Below are 22,578 nucleotides of genomic sequence, written 5' to 3'. Positions count from 1 at the left end.
CGAATGCCAAGCCGCAGCCAGCAGCGAGCGGGTTGCGAAATTCGCAGTCCGCTGCGAAGGGCGCGCGCAGCCATCGACGAACGAGTCCGATTGGCCCGCCAACGCCACAACCGAGAACGCATTGGGCTCAGTTGCGAATTCGCTTTCAGCTCCGAAACAGAACCGTATCTCGCAGTTGTTCCCATTTGGCTTTTGGTAGGTTGAGAAGCAGCATATTTAGCCACGGCGGCAGCCCCTTTGCCACACGCCAGCTTCATGTCTCTCCACCGCGACAGCAATCCTCGCCCCCAGCCCACACTCACACGACAACACACCCGAGCCTGACTGAAGCCACACGGCCGAAGCCGCACTACTGCTCCAACCGCAACCATGTCTGACGAAACAATGTCCCCCGACGAGTCGTGCACCGTCGACACGTGCAGCCTCGAGTTCTCGTACTCGTCCTACCGGCCGACCTTCCTGGGCAACCTGGTGTACGCGATCGTGTTCGCCATCTGCCTCGTGGCGCAGCTGGTGTACGGGTTCAGGCACCGCACGTGGGGGTTCACGGCGGCCTTCTTCTGCGGGCTGCTGCTCGAGATCCTGGGCTACGTCGGCCGCGTGCTCATGTACTACAACCCCTTCAAGCAGGCCAACTTCATGCTGTACCTCGTGCCCCTGACCATCGCGCCCGCCTTCATGAGCGCCGGCATCTACCTGTGCCTGGCGCGCGTCGTCGTGCTCTATGCCAGCGAGGGCGTCGACATCAGCCGCCTCAAGCCCCGCACCTACACACTCATCTTTGTGGCCTGCGACTTCATCAGCTTGCTCCTCCAGGCCGCGGGCGGCGCCATGGCGTCCATGGCGGACACAAAAGCATCAGAGGACGCCGGCATCCATATCATGGTTGCCGGCCTCGCGTTCCAGGTTGCCAGCATGGCACTGTTCGTGGGCCTGGCTGCAGAGGTCGGCTTCCGCATCGTCAAGTCGCACAAGACCAAGGTCAACGAGGTGACGGGGTCGACGCTGTTCAAGCGGTTCCTAATTGGTGAGTTCTCAGCCCGAGCTCAGGCGGTCATTTAATATCTTGTCTAACATGTCGTCACAGCCGTCGTTGTCGCCACCGTGTGCATCTTCATCCGCTGCGTGTTCCGCGTCGCCGAGCTGAGCGAGGGCTTCAACGGCAAGCTCGCCAACCAGCAGGAGTCGTTCATGGTCCTCGAAGGCCTCATGATGGCCCTCGCCGCCATCGCCCTCGCTGTCTACAACCCCGGCCGCAGCTTCCAGGGCAAGTGGGCGGCCGTCAACTACTCCTTCTGGAGGAGCAGCACCTCCGCGTCAGAGTCTGAGGCCGATGCCAAAGCCTAGGGCAGATATTCTCAAATCTCAGAGGAAGTGGTGCAGTGGTGCAGTGGTGCAGTGGCGATGACTCGTTAATACGTACAATGTTGGTCGATTTTATGTTTGGGGTATTGGTTAGTTCTCGCTCTTGTGGACAGTGGTTTAAAACGATCCTCTACTAGTGTTGAACTAAGAGAGCTTCACGAATGGCGCAAGGCAGAGGGAAGAATGTTTCTCGTTGTATACACGAACTCGTATTTAGATACCTTTTTTACCTACCTGTTTGCAATTTACTTCTCACTATTACTTGCCCAGGCTCCGTTGTTTGTTAGTCGATCAGGTAGGCGTTCACTTAGTCAATATTAATGCCTCGACTAGAAACTATTGATTAAATGCATAATACCATGTCATTGGATCATAGCGCAAGGCACAGTTTTGAGAAATATCTTGTTGTCAACTCATTTATAATTCCGTGTACTCGGAAGCTACCGCACGTTCAGCGAGGTCAATAAGAGGGTAGAATGTGATATATTGTCCAGGGAAGAAGGAAGGGCGGAATTCCCTGCTTGTGAGAGTTAAATGCCTACTTTCTAGCATGTAAACAGTAGGCCGTTGTTGGCGTAGATCAACAACCGTAAATGCGCCATTCCAAAGTGGCCCTGCCACGTAACGGCTACTATAGGCGAACAGTAATATCTCCAATCACTCCAACAACACCAACGCCCTAACATTTGCCTTCCTATATATGATTCACCTATCTTCCAGCAAATCGGCTCATTCGATCCAACACACTAGGCAAGTGCCTGCACACCGTCATTGCTGCACTCCTGTCTACCGCTGAGCACCATCACCAGAGCTCGGACTCTGCGGTGCCGGCGCCTCAACACCTTGCTGGTAGCCGGGCAATTGTGCAGCGTCGTAAACCGGCAGAGGCTCGTCGTGCTCATCATCTCCGTAGTGTGGCGGAGGGCTGCGGGGGCGGCCACTACGGTAAGCTGAAGCTACCGACCGAGCAAGGGAGTCAGTCCGAGCAGAGAAATTAGTCCGAGCTGGGAGCTGAAATGCCAGATGCCGCCGGGGTGCTACTTGAACGTCCGACGTGGTGTTGACTGGTCGAGAATGTGCTTCCGTTGGCAGTTGAAATCTTATGCGCTGACGAGGTGCTGGGGCCGGAGCAGAGACAGGAAGAGACGCAGAGGGCACCGAGTGAGTTTCCAATTGAGAAGGAGTCTCAGCGGGGGTTTGGGTGGCGGCCGGAGCGCGACGGCATGCTGCCGGGACTGGTCGACGGGCCGAGCCGTGTTGATTATCTGTGGCAGAAATAGCCAATGCGGCAAATTCTATTGTGTTCTCGATATTGCCGAGGCCGGCCGTGGCAGCCGAGAGTTGGTTGTCCATGGTTGTCGAGAGTTGGTTGTCCATGGTTGTCGAGAGTTGGTTGTCCATGGTTGTCGAAGTGTCTATAATTTCACAAGGCTTGCTTGACGGCCGTCGTTCGGAACCCAATGGCGGTTGCGAAATTTCACGACGGTTGCTTGCCGGTTGATGTGCGAAATCTGATAGCAGATGCGAAACGGGTGAGGAAGGGAAATCTAATCCCTCTATATTGAGGTGCGGGCGGAACATGGCGACGGCGTGGGAACTGTTGAGTGTTCAGTTAGACTGTTCAGCGCGGCAGCACAGGACAAGACTACCAGCCCGGGCTCTATGAACGATGTCACGTAAACAACAAACTGAACAGTGGTTGTATTATTATGATCCTATGTCAATTAACACAGGCAGCCTATTTCCCGTAACACGATCCTCGAGCAGGAAGTAGTGTAGAACGGACGGCTTGGGGTATAAATGCGATCAGAACAAACAACAAGGCTCGACAATAAACAAAGAAATCAACAAACTAATCGTTTCTTGTTCCAACCCTTGTCCGATAGCCCTGAACAATACAATTGTTGGACACGGGAGCCCAAAGAAGCCGAGGACCCGAAATCGAGGAACAAATGCCCTAGCTAGCGCTGGGCAAAAGGTCTGTTCTAGAGTAATTAGAAATCATCCCTGATTGATTTGGTAATTACCTCGCTATCATTCATCGCGGGCTTACACGTTTCTTTCATTTCTCGGGCCTGACCCGCCCTCAGGAAGTGGCTAGTCTATGTTGATTCCTTGGAGCTTTTGCCAAACACACAATGTGGCGCGCTCAGTCTTCATCCTCATGTTCCCACCACGAAATGCTGTCCCAGACGGCATGGCCATCGCCATCCACAACCGGTTCATCCCCGTAGCCCCAATACAGCGATCCGTGATAAATGTCAGCACAGCGGAAGTAGCCGAGTGGGTGGTGGCGCTGCTTGTCGAGCCACAGCGGGAGGCCCGAGAAGAACTCGCGACCCGTGGGGAAGATGCCGCCGACCGGCACCACCGGCCCGTCGATGACCTGGCACCGCCGGAAGCCTTGCGCAATCAACCGATACAGCGCCGCGCGTAGCTGGATGCCGCCGTTATCTCCGTTCCGCCGCGGAAGCACCCAGCAGTCGACGCCCAAATCCTTCCTGATCATCTTCTGTGGTTTGGATGCCCGAAACTGCAGAATGAGCAGGGTGTGGCCATCGAAGCAGAATACCTGTGGACACTGGTACATGCATGCGTATCTGCAGCCAAATCAGGATCAGCCATCAGAAATCCATCCCCTATTACGGCGATATAACATATTGCGGACCGATCCAAACCTACCCTCGCAGCTCTCTGGAGAGCGTCTTCTGCGCGTCGCTTCTCAGCCTGCCGCTCTGCCACTCGGTGGCGTCAATCATGCAGTGTTTGAACTCGCCAACAGCAACCGGAATCTTCTGTATCGGCACGTTCATCGCAATGGTGTAGGTCGAGTCGACAACCTGGTGGCGTGACTGCGAGAAATGCGGCGCCCTCATGTGCGAATTTTGCAGGACCATTGGGTGGGTCGGCCACGCGGCAAGGACGACGTCTGAGATCTCAGCGTTGAACCACGTCGCGACGTCTGCTTCCGTGCCGATGCGCCAGACGCGCCGGTTCGGATACGTGCCCGGCTGCGACAGCCGCAGCTCGTCGTCTTCGAGCAGAGGGAAGAAAGGCCCGTCAAAGGTGCCGTAGTACTCGCCCTCGACTACGTATGTATGGACAACGAGGCTGGATATCGGCTCGTAGGCTTGGGCCCAGTCTTTCGCCTTGTTCTTTTCGGAGGTGGACTGCGTTGTGATTACGGGGTTGGTCGGGAATGTGTATATCAGCTCCTTTGCTGTAACCTCGCAGTGTTCGCAATACTCGATCTCCGAGGTTTCCATTTTGGATCATTCAATTAAATCGACCTTGGAGGGAATAGTGCTGTGGATTGCTGTCAAGTGTAACAAAGGTGCGCATGGTAATTGTCGTTCCAGGGAGCAATAGTTAAATATCTACAAGGAGGAGGTTTTGATGGGAATAAAATACAACGTCGAAAGGAGTAATAGTTGGCATGGTGGCGACAATGTCAACAGGCGCTGTCATGCATGACTCGGATTCTCCAAGTGGAAATATTTCCGTTGGGTGTCGACCCAGCTATATACGGAAATACATACAGGCTCCTGGTATGTGTATCACAGGTTTGCAAGTGGCCAGGGCACACAGATGCTAAGGAGAGCCCAGCAGACCGACGTGCGTTTGCTTCATTATTATCTTACGCTATGAGCCTCATTGTGTTGTTTGCTGAACCGCGTTGCAAATAACTGCTGTGAACCTGTTACACAATGCCCGAGCTCAGTGACTCACGGCGTCGCAGTCACTTTGGCGGCTCAACTTCGCACCGTAGCCAGGTCGAGTTGTCACGTATTAGTTTCAGTTGATTACCTATTCTAATTTCTCGTAATTTGGCGCCTCTTTGGCGCCTCTTTGGCGCCTCTTTGGCGCCTCTACGGCGCCTTCATCAGGTGTCTAGAGGTTATCACCGCGGTAGTAGCGGTGCTACGTTCACTGCTCACCTTGACGTGAAGCGTTCAGCTGTCCCAAGCACTGCCGTAACGGTTGCTTCTATTTATTTAGCTTCCACTGAATCCGACCCAACTGGGACGCCTGCCAAAATTCTTGATCGGATAGACTGCGCTCTTGGTATCAAGTCATTCTCCGGATTTCCCGTTCGAATGTGTATTTACAACCTCGACCCAGACTCAGTTGGGGGATAATCGTCATAAAACCAGCATTCCGTTCATCTCTGGCATAACACAACCCTACCACACTTCCACCTCTGGCCTAAAACCCCGCATCATCCCCTTACTCCGTAGCTGATGCTCCTACTTATTTCTACGCTTATTTCTAGACCTGTGACCCCTCGCACAATGCCCGCAAATATCGTGATTCATAGCTTCTTAGTCTCAATTCACGTAGTGTTCTGGACAGTTTTCCATCTGGCTCTTTGTCGGTGAGTAGCCGTTGGTTGAAATGGACGCTACACAGGGGTTCCACCTTGTATCATTTCAAGGTTCGCGTCCCTGGAATTTGCCTTTTTTTCTGTCATACCAGCCGCATTTCTTTGGAACTATGCTGGGGTTATCGCAAATATGATGGCTATGGGAACACCCGGCTTTATCCCGACCTGGGCACATACAAACCGTGGATATCGTAGTCTTACTGCAAATGATGCCAATTAGTCGTAGCGGTAAGTACATGTGTGGTCATGTGTGGGTGGTCATGTGTGGTCATGTGTGGGTGGTCATATGTGGTCATGTGTGGGTGGTCATGTGTGGTGTAGAAGAGTATGTAGTTGTATTTTGAGTAGAATTTGAAGCTCTGGATAGATATTGAAGCTGGATGGATAGCCACTAATTATACAAAGGAGTTGAAAGGTAAAAGCTGGGCTCTTTATATCAAATAAATTACCCTACTACCTTGATGGCCCTTAAGAGCAATACCACAGAACTCTTGATCCAGATTCGGCGTATTGGCTATAAAAATACACGAGAATGTGATTCGGTTCAGCTGATTATTCTAATAAAGTAGCACTTTCAACGTTCAGTGTGCCTGAAAGCAGTTAAGTGAGTCCTACATAGCCATCAAGGATTAAATGTTGGCAGATCCGGTGCTGATCACGCCATCTTCGAGTCTCTTGAAACTCGATCCCATATTTCTAGCAATTGGTCACGCCTTGAAACGGTATCAATAAATCCCACGATATCAATTAAAAGCCAAAAGAAGAATGAAGGACGTGCGGCAGCTTAGATAGCTTGAAGGATGTCGTCGAAATTGTATCTGCAAAGACCTTTCCGTGCGGGATGTGTTGAGTTCGCCGACTGGCAGACGGACGGACTTCGATAGACGAGCAGACAGAGGTTGACGCCGTGTTGAAGTTGGGGGTGGGGTGGGGGCGAAGAACACGTTCATTGTCTGTGCAACACTGCAAGGCAAACTGCAAAGCAGCTTCTGAATCTGTGTGCGCACGCGAACCAATAAGCCCGTCCCGAGGAGAAGGTTTAGATTGGTGTCAGGGGTGCAAATGCCGGGGGCAAACGGCAGTGTGTCACGCTTTGCTTGGGTTACACGTTCACTATATATCGCGCCGCCGGATGCCCCCCTCTACCCGTGCCTGGCTGCCTGGCTGCACTCGCGGCGTTATTACAAGCTCTGGCCCGCAGTGGTATCGAGAGTTGCCCAATCATGCGCGGAGCTTGGCAAGTTGCGGGAGCAGGTTGCATCGAGTTCCAGCAGTTCAAGTGTGCCGTCGTCGTGTTTCCGGGCTTGAGATGGTGATGGGGGGCGGGCTCAAGGTCTTGCTGTCGACAACTTTGTTCGCTATAATCTATGACATGCATCGTAGAATCAATCGCCGACTGCTTTCCCGGTGTTCGGGATGGGGTGCTCATTTAGTCGATGGTAGGCTGGTTACCTAGGGGCTTAAACTTAACCTTGGAACGCCTAAGAGGCATCTTCAACCTCGCAAAACGCATTGGGGTGAGGTATTTGTAAGCTTGGCTAGTCATTGATGATCATGATTAGAGGCGGCGGGGAAAACATCGCTTGCAGCGGCAATGCATCACCATATTTTGATACCGAAACCAGCGGAGTTGCTCGTCCGGATGTAGCGGAAGCAAAATACTGCAGGAGAGTGGCAGAGTCTTGTGTGTCTTGAGCGGTCTAGCATGCTGAACAACGCAACGGCGAGCAGTCTTGGCGGGGGAGAGCAAAGAGGCGGGAGAGCAAAGAGGCGGGAGAGCAAAGAGGCAGAAGATTCACAGGCGAGACTGAAGACGGAGTTGCGAGAGAGAGGTGTTCCATGCCGTGCGTGCGACGGCGATGATGAACCGTGTATTCGTTTTTGGGATCATGTTGCAACATTCATCGCTTCGCTGGTTGTGCCGCAAAGTGGTTAAAAAATTGTCTCCCTTTGGAGCTTCCAGGGACTGAGTATCCCTTGGCTGCAGTCGGCGGATGATTCCCTTCCGAGTAGAACGGCCTCCACTGAAAATTTGCTCGAAGCCGGTGAAAGCGTGCAGAGTTAGCTGACGTGATGAGCTAGCTGTCGTGCACCCGACGTTCGATTTGTAAGGCTGGACGTTTGATGACAGCGTCTCTTGCCTTTGTAAAGTGAGGCTGTGTTGGGCGACTTACCACTGTATTACAGCACTCGCTCATACCTACCTGGCAACCGAGACCGTCAGACGGTGCCCCCTGGAAAAGAGGGACGAAAAGAGAACCTCCAAATCCCAGCCTAGATGTGACTGCCGATGCTGTCGGCTTGTCTAGCGACATCAAATGTTGGTTCTGGGGTCCGGGTTGCGGACGGTGTGCAACATGAGTGGCGACGGATGGCATCGCAGATGGCCCCCAGATGCCCCCAGAGGGCCCCAGATGGCCCCCTGATGGCAGCATGCAGATTCTTCATGGCAGGAAAATAGTTTGCAGGTCCTCGGCCATTAAAACCCCCATATTTAGTCCAAGCTGGAGGAGATGGACAGTCACGGGCTTCACAAAAGCAGCCCTGCCCGAGCAGGCGACGAGATGTTCCCATGATTGCAAATTGCGGTAACAGATAAGCAGGGAATTCTAGCGTATTTTTACCGCTTCCTTCGGCAGTTGCGGTTTTCCAGCGCCTGTATTGGTTCTGGGTGGAGAAATTGTGGGGTCTGGTCGGACGAGCTCTGTGACTGTGACGGGGAGTCTCCGTACTGCCAGTACAAGTACATAAAGGCCCGCGGCAACGGTACCCCGCGGACGTTGGAGCATCCATTGCCATCAACCCAGCCGCATCCGTTGTTTAACTCGGCGAGCACCTGGCTTGTTCTGTGCCACCCGACCTACGGATGGCTACCCAATTACGCAAGAGGCAGCAAGATCTGGGCTCCCAATCTGTGTTGTGTTGGTTGAGGCGCGCTGCGAAAAGCGGCACACTCCACTGGGCGGGACAGGGTTGGGTGCTCTGCCGCCCCGACTGGGTTGGGGTGTTCTGCCGCCGCCCCGACTGTCTGTCTGACTGAATCATCCGTTATCAAACCCGCCGCAGGATCCTCTGCTCCTACCCACCCTTACGGCAAAGACACATGTACGATCCCGTCTCTTGGGATGCCCCGCTCTATTAATAATTTGCCCGGGGCTCTTTCCGGTATTGACCTTGCCTCCCAGCTAGTCGGTAGCCGTTTTCGTCGGTTGAGCTTGGGCATTTCGCAGGATGTGTTCCAACTCAGGTTGTGCGAGATGGGGTCTTAAAAGGTTACCACGCGACTCCGTGCGGTCGGATACGAGGTACAATACTCAAATCCTTCTACAAAAATGCCATGCGCAGAACCTTTCGATGTTGTGAGACGGTGCACAAACTCCCACCAGTTTTCGTCTTGCCGCAACGGTTGCCGCAACGGTTGCCGCTGTGGAGGCATTGGTCGAGCTATTCGTCACGGGGTCGATGGATGCAACTCGTCGGGTGGCCAAGAGCTGTGATGCAGTGGCGTAGGCGGATTATTGCGCTGCTGTGCAAGGTCCCATACATGCGCCGATGTAGCGGCTCTGTGTAAGTCCCATACATACGCCAATGTAGCGGCTTGGATACTCCGTACAGCGGTTGGTGTAGTGATTGTGGCCGCCAAGGCTCTGTAAGGCGCTGTTCAATTGACGCTAACTTAGAGATAACCAGGGGCTGTTTCAGAGGGTGAGTAGCTAGGGCGCCCGTCCCTGCTCAAGGACTTCTAGATGCACCGTGGCACCTCGGCCAGGCCAACTTGTGCCGTGAGGGAAGAGGCGGCAACGCTCCATTTTGGTGACACTGAGCACCGTTCCTAGACGCTAGACGCGGCGCGAGGCCCATTGCGGATCGCCCCAGATCTGGGTGAGATTGTAAGATTGCAGCTGAGGGGGGGGGGGGGGGGGGACAGAAACAACCTCAGCCACAGCCCTCTCAAACTTTACTGAAGCGTCGCCCAAAGAAAGCATCGCCCACGAGAGATATGTATCCTGTCGGCCCCCGGGCTGCCAGATGTTGACGACCCCCGGGCTCCAGATGTTGACGACCCCCCTCTCTTTACCCACTCTATCATGTACATACTGTAAGCAAGCAGTGGAGTAAGGAGAACCTTGCCGCCTGTGCAACGCTGAACCAAGACTGCACTCGCCTCGTCACGCAGATAAACTGCCACTTCGGCCGGCCATGACGCTCTATCCGCCCTCCATCGTACTGCCGATATATGGCGTCTTCGCTGGCGTCGGCGTCGTGCTCACCTGCCTGAGGTTCTGGGTGCGCCTCTCGTACGCGCCGCAGCCGTTCCCCAACTGCAGGCTCTATCTGGACGACTACTTCATCGTGCTCGGGCTGGTGGTCGTGTGCGCTTGCACGGGCATCCAGTTCTACAATGGCATCGAGGGCGGCGCGGGCGCCGCCATCTCGGCCCACTCCAAGGACGACGAGGCGCTCGTCGAGCTCAAGGTCGACTTCGCCATGATCGTCATCGAGAAGATCGCCTTTGGCGCCATCAAGCTGTCGCTGCTGTACCTGTGTCGCCGCATCTTTGGCTTCTGGGACAGCTTCCGCCGCTACAACAACGCCCTCATCGTCTTGATCGTCGCCTGGACCCTGTCCTTCTTCCTTGCCGACCTGCTCCTCTGCGGCCCCCACCCGGAGCTCGAGGTCGGGCTCGACCAGCAGGCCGCGGCCCGTGGTTGCGGAGACAAGGGCGCCTTGTTGATCGCCTTCGCTGCTACGAGCGTCGTGACCGATCTGCTCGTCTTGGTCCTACCCCTGCCGTACATCTGGAGGCTGCCGCAGCGGCCGGCCAAGAAAGTCATGGTGTGCTTCGTGTTTCTCTTGGGCGGCATGTGAGTTTTCCCCAACGCCACTCTCCCCCCCATCATTAGACGGCGGCTGACCGCTGTGTCTTGTCTAACAGATCGACTCTGGCCGGGATTCTGCGGCTAGTCTTCCTGTCCGTCGCCTATCCCACCGGGAGGCTGAACTTTGGGTACGTGTCCCGGCCTGGCGACAAGGGGCCGTACATACTGCAGGCCTTCAACCCGACATTCTGGGTCATGGTGGAGATGTGCCTGGGAGTCTGGGCCGCCAACCTCCCCGCCCTTGCTCCCCTGGTGCGGGGCATCAACGAAAAATACAAAGCCAGCAGCTTGTATAGAAAGCTGTCGAGCTCGGGTCTATCAGATTCTGCCACGAAGCCCAGCTCTAATAAATCTGCTGTTTAAGCATCTTGCACTGCATCTGGGATGTCGGCGAATGCGGGTTGCAGCCTTTTGGGAGTTGGTGGTTCTTCTGGCGTGGCCGGATTGGGTGGCTGGAGTTTGCCGTGTAAATATGTATTTATGGTCCTGATACTGAATAATGACGACGAATGATGACGACGAATGACACGTTACATTTCATGTGCTCCCGATGCCCTATGCAAAGTGTGTGTAGAACCATGATAGTGAGCAGTGTAGAACCATGATAGTGAGCAGTGTAGAACCATGATAGTGAGCAGTGGGATTATGGCCAAGGGATTATGGCCGAGGGATTATGACCAAGGGATAAGGAGGTCTTACGTCTTGCTCCACGATGAGTGTCTCTGACCGAACCCAAACGAGGGCATTGTGTCCGACGTGGTGGGTTAGACTTCAGATGTGGCCGAATTGAGGCCGGCCATTGTTAATATTGCAGCGAATTATGTTTGTCTTGTGCTTTCCAAACTGGCAGCTTTATGGGTCTAGATGCATACCCTTTCTCGACGTACGAAATAGGGGCTCGGCTGGAAGTTGATGAGGAGCGCAAATTGCGGATCCATGAAGGCCAAGCCAGCAACCCAATGCCGAATGTCGTGGTCGGGGCGCCAGTTCCTCCGCTTTGATCCATATTTCCATTAGTTTCTCATCGACTTACGCCTTTCTCGGGAAGGATTTTAAAGCCGTGGAAGGGAAAAAAGCGGGCAACAGGCTGTTTGCTGTGCGGTGTCGGCCCAGGCCCGCGCTCCCAGGGTCCCGCACCGATCGACGAAGATCGGATGTTGGCGTGTGGGGGACGGGCAGGGTTCAGCTGGTGCTATTTCAGGGCTCGCATTAACGCCTCGCTCCTGTTTCACAGGGCTGTCTGGAGTGGGGAGCTGGAGGCGCCCCACTGCTTATCGCTTGGCACGGACCAACTTCAGCCCACGCGCGCCGTTAACTCGTACTTTTCCCGAGACTTTTCCCGAGACATGGAGCAGATCTGTTGAGATTGCGGGGAAAAGGTCTCGGCCGGTCCATCACAGCCGTGCTTATTGCGTCGTGCCGCTGGGCTGAGGCTGAGCTGGGAACAACACTATGAGATGTAATCAATGCAGAATCAAGATCATGTTCCAGGGCGTCATGTCCTGTCTTCGGCGACCAGACTTGCTCCTCTGTCAAGATCAAAAGCCCGTGACAGAGGTAGTCATATTCTTGCTCTGATAGTAAGCCTTGCTCTGATGGTAAGCTTTGCTCTGATGGTAAGCTTTGCTCTGATGGTAAGCTTGGACTTGCATCTACTCCATGTCTAATTTTACACCATCTTCGGTCTTGCCGTCGGCCAGGAAATCAACAACCTTGGCATCAGCAGGACAGCTTTCCACCGAGATTGGAAAAGGGGCAGAGAAACATGCCGACAAGTCAACCGGGTCATCGTGAAGGCAACGGGGAGCATGGCCTCGGGGAACCTGTCTCTCGACACTCGGGCCTCTAGAGAAAAATATTGTCGTGATCGTGGTATAAAGCGGCGCTATCGCCATCGCCATCTCTCCTGCTTTGGATCATCACAGCAACATCAACAGCCCTTCCAGCCTTCACTTGCACTTCACAACACTCACTCTTCAACTCTCATTCAAGTACCAACTCCCATCTTTCAGCTACAAGCTCCACGCTCTCTGCAAGCAACCCTCATTATATCTCGTCGCAAAACCAAAGAATAACACCAATAACAACAACAACAACAACGACAACAACGACAACAACGACAACAACGACAACAACGACAACACCATCAAAATGAAGTTCCAGCTCCTCGCCGCCGCCGCCGTTTCGTTCTTCGCAGCGGCCACTCTGGCCCTGCCCTCGCCCCAGGGCACCGGACCGCACGGCCTGATCCCCGACACGGACGACTGGGACGCCGAGACGGACGTCTTGGCCGCTCGCGCCCCGACGCCGACGGCTGTCCCCGACGTCGCGGTGCCCGACGTGGGCGACTTCAACTTCACGGGCGAGTTCGACTCCCCGCTCGACAAGCTGCTGGACCAGATCGACGCGATCCCGGACGCCGTGCTCGAGGCCGGCGACGACGCCCTGCACAAGTACCTCGTCGACCACGGCATCCGCGCGCCCGACGCCAAGCTGCGCCGCGATGTCTCCGACGAGGCCGACTTCTCCGCCGTCGTTGCGCGCAGCGAGCTCGAGGCCCGCACTTCCGTCTGGAAGATTGCCAAGTGGTGAGTAGCTTACCCTGCCCCGATCCCAGCTCCTGGACTTGGCCTTGAGGGATCTGTCGAGGCTGACAAACACAGCATCGCCGCCATTGTCAAGCTACTTGGTACCACGGCCATCCCCGCCGCCAAGCTGCTGCGCATCAAGAAGTACATCAAGCTCCTCGGCGGCGTCAAGAAGGCCGTCAAGCTACTCCTCAAGGCCAAGACGCGCGCCCAGCGCCTCAAGCTCGGCGGCAAGGCCCTCGTCAACCTTGCTGCAGAGCTGCTCGGCATCAGCTCCGTCAAGAAGAACTGCTTCTAGAGCACCAGTTCAATGACTTCGCTGGAAAGGGGAGTCTAGGTGTGGGCGTGGGGCGCTGGTGCGGCGCCGGAGTCGGCCGAGGGGTTGACGGAGAGAGTTGATTTCTTTGATCGTGCTTCTTTCCTTGGTTTGCTTCAGTCACTCGCTTGGTTCGCTTCAGTCACTCGCTTGGTTCTTGCTCGCTTCCAACTTTCGTCACTCTTTCTTTTCTTCGCTTTTTCTTTTTGCTTTTCATTCAACACATTCTTTTCGTTGGCTTGGATCCGAGAGTTGATGCTTCAAAGTAAGTGGAGATTTGCTTGCGATAGACAATAACCTGTTTTGCTCTTTGAAGCCTATTCCATGCCACGTGACTTTGTGTTTGAAGTTAAATGTCTGCTCTCGAGTGCACAGTTATCACAGCTTTATCATTCTGTGTCTCGGCCTCTAGTTTCATAAGGGTTGCAGGGGAGTGACCAACCATTTGAGCGGCTTCACAGCTTCAGGCATGGACATGGCATGGTTTCTTATAATCTCACTCTAGTCAGGATGTCAATGCGGTCACTTTCTAAAGTGAAGCACGTAGAAATAAATGGACAAGACGTAAAATCGCAGGTCGCTTGCATAACTTCGGCCCCGCCAAAAGCAAACAGGCCAGCAGCAGCAGTCATATACAATGTGCCTTCGCGGTAAGACTCCCTCATGCTGCCGGCCCTTCAAGATTTGTCTTTGCTACCCAAACGGTCCTGCGCTTAGCGGTGCAGTACAGATTGAGGGGGCGGATGAGCTGGAACTCAGGGTCGTACTCGACGGCCTCGAGGCCTCACGGGCACACTCATAGCGGAACACGAGCTCAGGCAGCAGGACTTTGATTTCGAGCAGGGCAAAGTTGAAACCAATACAGCCGCGGGCTCCCGTGGCGAAGGGGATGTAGGCAGCGCGGTGGCGGTTGTAGAGCTCCGAGCAGGGTTGTTCTCCTGGAGTTGGCAACGGTAACCTTGTCCGGAACACGGATCGCCACGGCCCCGCACTTAACCCGCCCGGTCTTCCGGCTTTAGCTAGAGACGAACGTCTGGTTCTTCTTTTATCTTCTATAAAATCCTCTCTCGGGCAGTATCGCCAAATTTCACCTGTTATTGGCCTGCCCCGTTAATATCCCACCTCGATATGTCGTATGCCTACCGCGACTTAGGGGTATGACTCGGGTTAATTACCCGCTTACGAATTCTAACAAGTTCCTATACTACGCGACGCGGATATACGCGACTCTAGGCCACTTGCCATCGACAGTCCGAGGCCCACTGTCATGCTCATATGATGTCATGCTCACATAAGCATGAGGTGGTCTATGCATTAGCCTTCATTAGCATTTGCTCCAGAACCCTAGAACTAGAACGATTCATCCTTCTTAAATTCTTCTTTCTTGTAGGCAGGTATGCCTTCACACTCACAGGGGGGCAAAACAGTATGGACACGGGGGGCTGTAAAACCGCATCTGTCAGGGGAAGCCTAGGAAGTTTGTCGTGCAAAACCACTTGGGATATGGCGGTATCTATGGGAAAGCCACGCATAGTCGAGGCCGAGATTATGGGCCATTGACGACAGATGCGCCTTCCGAGCGCGCTTCGGTCTTTGGCTTTCCTGTCTTGCTGCTTCCGAGTTTTTGCCTCGGACGCGACGGGGCTACGCTCTTTATAACCGACGGGACACCTCATCATCGTCTGCTTCCTCAAGTACCCTGAAGCCGCCGCTGTGTTTTGTTTACACTCTATTTTCATCACGAAATTTGATGACCCTAATCACCACATCATATACCCTGTACTGTTCTTAGACCAACAATTAACATCGCAATGCCTTGAACGCCTCCAACCATTGGCTCTCGGCCCATTGCCGTTCTCGGCGCGGGCGTGCTGGGTCGTCGCATGCCTGCGTTTTTGTCACGGGCGGATACAATGTGCAGATCCGCGACCCTTCGGCCGAGGCACGGCAGGCCGCCATGCAGTACATCGATGACAACAAGCACGAATACACAAAACATCTCCCCGCCAGCAAAGACGAGACTCATTTTGGTTCGTATGCGGCGTACGAAGAAATTGAGACGGGGGCCCAGGACGCCTGGCTCGTATTTGAGGCGGTCCCCGATTGAGGCAGTCCCCGATTGAGGCGGTCCCCGAGAAGCTCGAGCTCAAGCTGGACACATTCGCCGAGCGAGACCGCAAGGCACCAGCGGACTGAATTCTCGCGTCCAACAGCTCCTCGTTTAAGTCGCGGCTGATGCTGAACCGTGTGGCCAACCAGGCAGCACATGTTCCGCTCCGAGATCGGGCCGTGTCGCTTCATGGACCAAATCGGCCTCGACACGGTGGCATTTATCGAAGACAACTACATCCAGGAGCGTGGGCTCGGCGGCACTCTGACCGTCGACTGGCTTCGCAAAGAGTACCTGGCACAAGGCAGACTCGGTCTCAAGAGCGACAAGGGCAGCCTATACCCACCACAGACGCAGCCACAGGCTCCTCCAGTGCAGTCGCCCCAGCAGCTGCAAGGAGCGCAAAAACAGCAGCAACAACAACCTACTCTCTACTTCCTCGACGTGGGCCTGGGCGGCAACCTGTCGCAACTTGATGAGGTGGCGCGCAATGGTAAGATTCTGCGGCGCGACGGCCGCACGGCGGAGGTGACCACTGTGATGAGTGGACAGCCTGCGCCGGACGGCATCGACATGGCTGGGGACTGCATGTACTGGACCAACATGGGGGCAAACGCTGCTGTACGCGACGGCAGCGTCATGTCGAGCCGGCTGGACGGCAGCGACGTGCAAACGGTTATGCCGGCCGGTCAAGTCTACACGCCCAAGCAGCTCGTGGCGGTGCCGTCACGGAAGCAGCTGTATTTCTGTGGCCGTGAGGCCATGGGCGTGCACCGATGCGGCCTTGACGGGAAAGATCACGAGGTGCTGGTGCAGCGGCGAGCCGCGGATAAGGCAGACGCGTTGCTTCAGAGGTGCGTGAGCATTACTGTCGACGAGCGCGCCGGCAAGGCCTACTGGACTGACCGTGGCGAGCACCTCCGCGGCAGCTCCCTTAACCGCGCCTCTCTGTCCGGTCCAGTAGCGGCAGTGGACCGAAACCGGATCCGGAAATCATTGCGCGGCACTTCCACGAACCCATCGGCCTCAAGCTCGACCTGCAAAGACGCCAGATCTTTGTCACCGACCTTGGAAGGAGCGTGTATAGTGTTGATGTCGACAGCGGGGCCAAGACGGTGCTGCACTCGGACGATGGCTGCTACACGGGCATTTGTAACCAAGTTTGGGCAGAGTTTGATTATAGCAATGGATGGCATAGCGATCACGAATTTGTATGAGAATTGGGGAACGGATCGGGTTGGCAATTAATGTCCCCAGAATGAACCCGGTTATCCCCGAACCTGGTGCTCTGTTAGTTGCCACGGAGCTGCACGGGACACATTCAGCCTATTCCGAGTCACAAGGCCTGCGGTTTGACCGTCACCCCATCCCCAATGTCCCGAGTTCCAGTGAGCGTGACCGCCCGTAAGCGACTGCTAACGCCCAGTAGGGACCGCAGAATCCCACGTCCCAAAATTCCCAAGATGCAATACTTAATAAGCACACCCCCCGTCCAGAGTGACTGTCGATTTTCACCACCGCCACGCACAAACCCACCACGCAAGGAAAGAGACAAGAAGAGAAAAAGAAGAAATGAGCCACTCAAACAACAGCAACAACTACCACAACAACAACTACCACAATAATAACCAGCTATCGCACAACCCACCTCAACCTGCACCGTCCCACGGCTTCCTCGCCGATGTCACCAACAAGGTTGACCTCGGCGAGGACATCGACTTCGTCGTCGGCCTGACAGCATCGGCCCTCACGGCCGACCAGGTGCTCAAGTTGGCCACAAGCAAGGACCACAAGACGATGCACCTTGCCAAGGCCGGCCTGGCTGGTGCCGTCGCCGCCACCGCCTTCACCATGATGGCCCGCGAGCACCGCGAGCACCGCAGCGCCGCAAACCACGGCCGAGGGCGTCGCCGTCCCCGCGACCTGAGCACCGACTCTGGCACAGACTCGGATCGCCGACACTCCCCCATGCGTGGCCGTCCCCCATCATACCGCGAGGACTGGCCCGTGGTCGCCGGTCCACGGCACTACCGCCGGAGTCACAGCTACGGCGACTACTACACACACGCTCGGTCCACTGGCCAGCTCCCCTATCCGCCTGACACACCATCGGACAGTCCGCCTGACACACCATCGGACAGTCCGCCGCCTGGACGCACCCGAACAGAGTCGCCAACAAATCGCTACCATTCCCCCCGCCGGCGCGGTCGCTCAGAAGGCCCGTCCAAGTTCGTCACTTTCCGGGGGCGGTGAGGGAAACTGGCAGCCGAGCAATCACCAACGATGACAGCAAATCGCCAACGGTGACAACAACGAAAGGAACGGTGACAACAATGAAAGGAACGGTGCAACAATGAAAGGAACAATGACAGCAATGAAAGGAACGATGATCCGAGAGTCTCAGAGCCGCCGCTGACAAATTTTGGCGGCCTAGATTGTGGGAAAAGCGAGCGGCGGTGGCCCGGCCCGGGAGGCACTAGCTACTCTGCCAGGAGATTTGTCAGCCAGCAACCACCAGCTGACCACGCCACCACCACACCGCCCAGAGCTCAACAAACCACCATCGTTATTCGCTGCAGTCCAGACAGGCCGCGCCAATTTCTTGAAACCATGATGGGTGGGTGAGAAAGGAGACAGAACAGTGTCATCTCACAACCTTCACCGCCGGGGCTATGTTGCATGGTGTTTGGGGGGAGGGGAGAGGGGAAGTGATGGCGAGGATACAACCTTGCGATTTTGCCACCAGAGGTTGATACAAACACCCCTCTCCGGTCAAATGAGACGACGAGGAGTGGTGGAAGCGTAATCATAGGGCTGCACAGGAACTGTTATAGCGGGAGGGGAGGGGTGGGGGGTGAAGGGCCGGTTTTACAGGTTCCCAAAACAGTTACAAACTACCAATTGATTATCTCAGACAATAGTCACCGTTTGTTTCCCGTCTAACATTCGCGGGCTCGCCCACCGTTGGTCTTGTTTAATTGAGCGCTGATTGCTAAGAATGCGTTCTTATTTTGACTCACTGTCCCTTCCCTCACAGTAGCCGGTCGTGCTCTGGCAGCCCATGGATTGAAACTTGCACCCTGGTGGCTAACCAGCAAACGCTGAATCATATGTTCTCTCCAGGATCCTACTCATAGGGGTGTTTATCACTGGTAAATGACATGTTGGCGGGTACTATCAAACGGGCTATTCAATCCTAGCTTGTATTTAATTACTCTCTGTTCAAATCTGGAGTCCATTTCTTGCCTCAACGATATTGCATTCGAATATCCTTTGATACCTAATCCCCCTATTTACTAACATCATATCTAAAAAGCCCTGTTGTAGTGCAATTGACCCCCTCCTGTTTTTGAACAACCATATATAACGGCCAACAAGCAGATTATTCTTAAACAATATCGCCATAATTGTCGTCGTTATTTTATATTTAAAGTCACTCAGTATTTATCATCTGCATCCCATCACTTCTGCAAGCTCACCCACCAGCCTCTCAGCAGCCGAAACTCACTCTACCCAAACAAAACCAAACGGATCACAGAGCACGCAACATCAAGTCACGATGTGTAAGAAATCCACCGTCACCTACCTTTGCGCTTGCATTCATCGGGATGATCCCATATGTATGCACTCAGCTTGTGTAGTGACGAATGGCGAAGTCAAAGAGCTCGCCGCTGGATGGGTGTCCCGGCAGGCAGGCCAGTCCCAGGCCCACGAGGACCTGACCAATGTTGATCTCTGGGAGGCGTGCGTGGCTTACATCTCGACCGCCCCTATTGATCCCGCCACCGGCAAGTACACTGCCGACATTGCGGAGATGAACGACTGCTTCGAGCACTACGAAGAAGACGACGTGACGAAGACCGAGTTCATACTCTGCTATCATTGTGCGACTTATCACCCATCTCCTCCTCAAGGTGCAGGACAGTGATATAGCAATAGCCAGATACGGTAGATGGATAGGATGAGTGGGGGGGGGTTACTGTCGCTAGCACAGTAAGCGTCTAGTTTTCTTCATGTCTGGGTAGCCGGGCGCTTTTCTTTGTCATTCGCTTGTTGATAGATGGCTGATGAATCAGCACCGGAATAATATACATTGTACACCAATTTTGAATAATGTCTCCCTATGGGACGACCTATTTCATATACCTCATTGAACATGACCCTGTTTTCTTCTTTGTTGCTAATTCAATGACCCCAACTCCTGTTACCTGCATACGGAGGGAGGTACGCATGCGATTGTTTACCATCTATTACACTTTCTTCGGCACAATTTGCAGGACGTGGAATCATACCACCCTTTGTTCCTGCCGAGCTTGTTCCCTAGGCTCCACTCACAAGCCCCCGAACTCCACCACGTTAACTTCAAAAACAAAGGAATCTTTGCATTGCACATTCATAGTGCACGCTAATATTTTAGGCCACACAGGCTAGATGGCCGAGGCCGGGAGTCGGTCAGTCTGGCTGGAAGACTGAAAATCATCGAAGGAGAAGAGCAGATCAATTCATAAAAAGTGGCAGTGATAGCTCGCCATTGGTTGCCGTTAAACTTCATTCGCTATTCCAGGCAATGTGATACGCCATGTGGCTAGGGAGCCCATAATTATGTAAATTGTTCATCTAGTAATTTGCCCCTAGCCGGTTCCAAGACTCATGTGAGCCCGCCACTTACTCTGCAAATCACAAACGTAGATTAGATGTATGCACTTTGACAATTCGTGAGGGAGCGGGAGATGTATGCACTTGACAATTCGTGAGGGAGCGGGAGATGTATGCACTTGACAATTCGTGAGGGAGCGAGAAATGTATGCACTTGACAATTCGTGAGGGAGCGGGAGATGTATGCACTTGACAATTCGTGAGGGAGCGAGAAATGTATGCACTTGACAATTCGTGAGGGAGCGGGAGATGTATGCACTTGACAATTCGTGAGGGAGCGGGAGATGTATGCACTTGACAATTCGTGAGGGAGCGAGAAATGTATGCACTTGACAATTCGTGAGGGAGCGGGAGATGTATGCACTTGACAATTCGTGAGGGAGCGAGAAATGTATGCACTTGACAATTCGTGAGGGAGCGAGGAATGGTGAACATCAAACATACCAAAGACGAGGCTGCCGCCCTCGTTGCGAATGCGCTCGGCGAGGTTGAGGTCGCGGTCGTTGAGGTTGTCCTCGAGGTCGCGGAGGCTGGCGCGGAGAATGGGGACGCCATCGCCGCCCTCAAGTGAGAAGCTGATGTTCTCGGCACTCTCGGCGAACTTCTCGCCGCCCCACACAAAGTTGCCTGTTGATGTTAGAAAGCCTCCGGTATTGGGCCGGGATGCTGGGCTTGGCCCTACCGTTGTCGTTGCCAACAGCAGTGTTGAGGTCGAGCTCAGCGTCGACTTGCTCTCCCTGGCCGTTGTCTAGGCGAGCGCGCAGAATGTGGCCATCGTCAACGCGGACGTCGGAAGCGCTGGAGTGGAAGGACATGGTTTCTGGGTTGATAGGCACGTTTTTTATGTAAAAGGCAGCAGTTATTGATGACTGAAGGTTTTCTAGCGCAGGAAATGGGAGGCTGGGCCACGCACCTATATATGCCAACAACAGAACTAAATACCTGGGGCTTGCCCTCCGGGTCAACCGCCACACAACCCCCGCACGAGGGATATTTTTTGTTCAGTCCCAGAGGCGGTGTTCAGCTCGGCGGCAAGAACATGCAAAGACCCGCTAGGCCGTCTTGCCGCGCTGCCTGCCGCGTCCCGCAGTCAAGACGGCTCCTTGTAGGGACATTAGCTCTATCGGCTCAGCCTTGGCAGCCGTCGTAGAGGCCAACCAACATCGCGTGATCGATATTCGGTACCTTGGCGAGGAGGGGGGAAGCGGGGCCACACAACAGCGAACCAATGATTCATGCCTCTCTAGGCTCTGGGCTCCGTAGAGCCCCTTTCCAATGTCAACACGTGTTACAAAACGTCATAAGGACTGTGGATGGCAACCCGCCCGTCGACATAGCTTCTGGCGAGGGGTTATCAAGAGAGGATTGCGGATTGAGATTGGGCAAATGACGACTTTGAGTATTAGTAGTCCGAAAGTCTTAATTTCCATCGCAGCCAACTCTGTTGAAGTCCTTGCCATTGGAGCAGTAAGCATCCTGGATACCTGCCAGTGCCCCCGGTAATCAACGAGCAAGGTACATCCCAACTTAATGCTTGGTTGAGGATCATATTTAACATTTACTGCTTGTTCATATCGTCGTACACGGGCTCGCGCGTTGCTGTGGATATTGAGCTACATATAGCCGACGACCAGTCTTTGCCGTTCATTATTACCGTTCATTATTAATTAGCCAGGGGCTGGGGGGGGGGTCCTCGACACTGTGTGCAGTCGCTCGGGCACGTGCTTATACGCGCCATCCAAGCAATTCCGTCGCAGCGGCCGCTGTGGAGCCGTCACGCCATCAGCTCGGCCCGGGCCGTCACTTTCCCTGGTGCGGAGGCGGTGAAGGCAACAACGCTGATTGCCAGGCGGGCATCCCCGCACGCAGTTCAAGCAGTCGCGGGGTAGACGAGACCGGCCGAAACCCGTACAATTATCAATATATATATATATATATATATATATAGTTATATATGTATGTATATACAGTTATATATGTATGTATATATAGTTATTTACATATGTATATATACATATATATGGCGTCGTTGCTGCTGCATTTGGTAATTACCTAGGTACGCACTTGATGAGAATGGAGCACCTTTTGGGGTTTTGGGCGTTTCTCTTGGTTGTTAATCCGTGGTCCCGACCGATCAGGGTTAAATGCAGATCTTGACCCCAATTAAACCCGACTTGGGTTGGAACAAGGTTCCAACCAGCGTGAGAAGCAGGGAAGGGATCCCTTACAAAAAGGTAAGAAACCCTGTTCACATCGGGCCAGGCAACTGCTTCCCTTGT

At 54.2% G+C, this 22,578-nt stretch overlaps 6 protein-coding genes across 6 annotated transcripts; 4 read left to right on the top strand and 2 right to left on the bottom strand.

Moving 5' to 3' along the window:
- Nucleotides 1-369: 369 nt before the first annotated feature.
- B0T26DRAFT_756594 (RTA1 like protein-domain-containing protein) lies at nucleotides 370-1,347 on the top strand (the record flags this gene model as incomplete). Its single annotated transcript, XM_060446120.1, has 2 exons — nucleotides 370-1,027; nucleotides 1,088-1,347. The coding sequence occupies 2 exons, from the start codon at nucleotides 370-372 to the stop codon at nucleotides 1,345-1,347; spliced, it is 918 nt and encodes a 305-aa protein (XP_060289862.1).
- Nucleotides 1,348-3,514: 2,167 nt separating this feature from the next.
- Nucleotides 3,515-4,631, bottom strand: B0T26DRAFT_744159 (uncharacterized protein; the record flags this gene model as incomplete). The annotated part of the gene is made up of 3 exons (XM_060444370.1): nucleotides 3,515-3,965; nucleotides 4,048-4,514; nucleotides 4,551-4,631. The coding sequence occupies 3 exons, from the start codon at nucleotides 4,629-4,631 to the stop codon at nucleotides 3,515-3,517; spliced, it is 999 nt and encodes a 332-aa protein (XP_060289861.1).
- A 5,043-nt stretch (nucleotides 4,632-9,674) lies between these two features.
- B0T26DRAFT_488089 (uncharacterized protein) lies at nucleotides 9,675-11,168 on the top strand. The gene is made up of 2 exons (XM_060435310.1): nucleotides 9,675-10,614; nucleotides 10,686-11,168. Exons 1-2 carry the CDS (start codon nucleotides 9,950-9,952, stop codon nucleotides 10,990-10,992), a joined length of 972 nt encoding a protein of 323 aa, XP_060289860.1. The 5' UTR covers nucleotides 9,675-9,949; the 3' UTR covers nucleotides 10,993-11,168.
- A 1,810-nt stretch (nucleotides 11,169-12,978) lies between these two features.
- B0T26DRAFT_626149 (uncharacterized protein) lies at nucleotides 12,979-13,515 on the top strand (the record flags this gene model as incomplete). The annotated part of the gene is made up of 2 exons (XM_060436181.1): nucleotides 12,979-13,217; nucleotides 13,293-13,515. Coding segments are annotated over 2 exons (462 nt in total), but the record flags the coding sequence as incomplete, so codon positions are not given.
- A 1,975-nt stretch (nucleotides 13,516-15,490) lies between these two features.
- B0T26DRAFT_876182 (uncharacterized protein) lies at nucleotides 15,491-19,646 on the top strand (the record flags this gene model as incomplete). The annotated part of the gene is made up of 6 exons (XM_060448085.1): nucleotides 15,491-15,628; nucleotides 15,797-16,603; nucleotides 16,675-16,795; nucleotides 16,939-17,047; nucleotides 17,236-17,783; nucleotides 19,285-19,646. The coding sequence occupies 6 exons, from the start codon at nucleotides 15,491-15,493 to the stop codon at nucleotides 19,569-19,571; spliced, it is 2,010 nt and encodes a 669-aa protein (XP_060289858.1). The 3' UTR covers nucleotides 19,572-19,646.
- A 449-nt stretch (nucleotides 19,647-20,095) lies between these two features.
- Nucleotides 20,096-21,114, bottom strand: B0T26DRAFT_756590 (Cyanovirin-N; the record flags this gene model as incomplete). The annotated part of the gene is made up of 3 exons (XM_060446119.1): nucleotides 20,096-20,112; nucleotides 20,744-20,926; nucleotides 20,982-21,114. 3 exons carry the CDS (start codon nucleotides 21,112-21,114, stop codon nucleotides 20,096-20,098), a joined length of 333 nt encoding a protein of 110 aa, XP_060289857.1.
- Nucleotides 21,115-22,578: the final 1,464 nt, after the last annotated feature.

Source organism: Lasiosphaeria miniovina (genome assembly GCF_030549165.1).
Source record: "Lasiosphaeria miniovina strain SMH2392-1A chromosome Unknown B0T26scaffold_8, whole genome shotgun sequence".
Classification (NCBI taxonomy): Eukaryota; Fungi; Ascomycota; class Sordariomycetes; order Sordariales; family Lasiosphaeriaceae; genus Lasiosphaeria; species Lasiosphaeria miniovina.
This window is presented reverse-complemented; position numbering and strand designations above follow the sequence as displayed.

What these genes read in the sequence shown, in the direction of transcription:
- B0T26DRAFT_488089 (XM_060435310.1), top strand. Translation starts at nt 9,950, where the DNA reads ATGACGCTCTATCCGCCCTCCATCGTACTGCCGATATATGGCGTCTTC. An exon ending in GTGTTTCTCTTGGGCGGCAT is followed by an intron (nt 10,615 to 10,685) that starts GTGAGTTTTCCC and finishes CTTGTCTAACAG; the next exon opens with ATCGACTCTGGCCGGGATTC.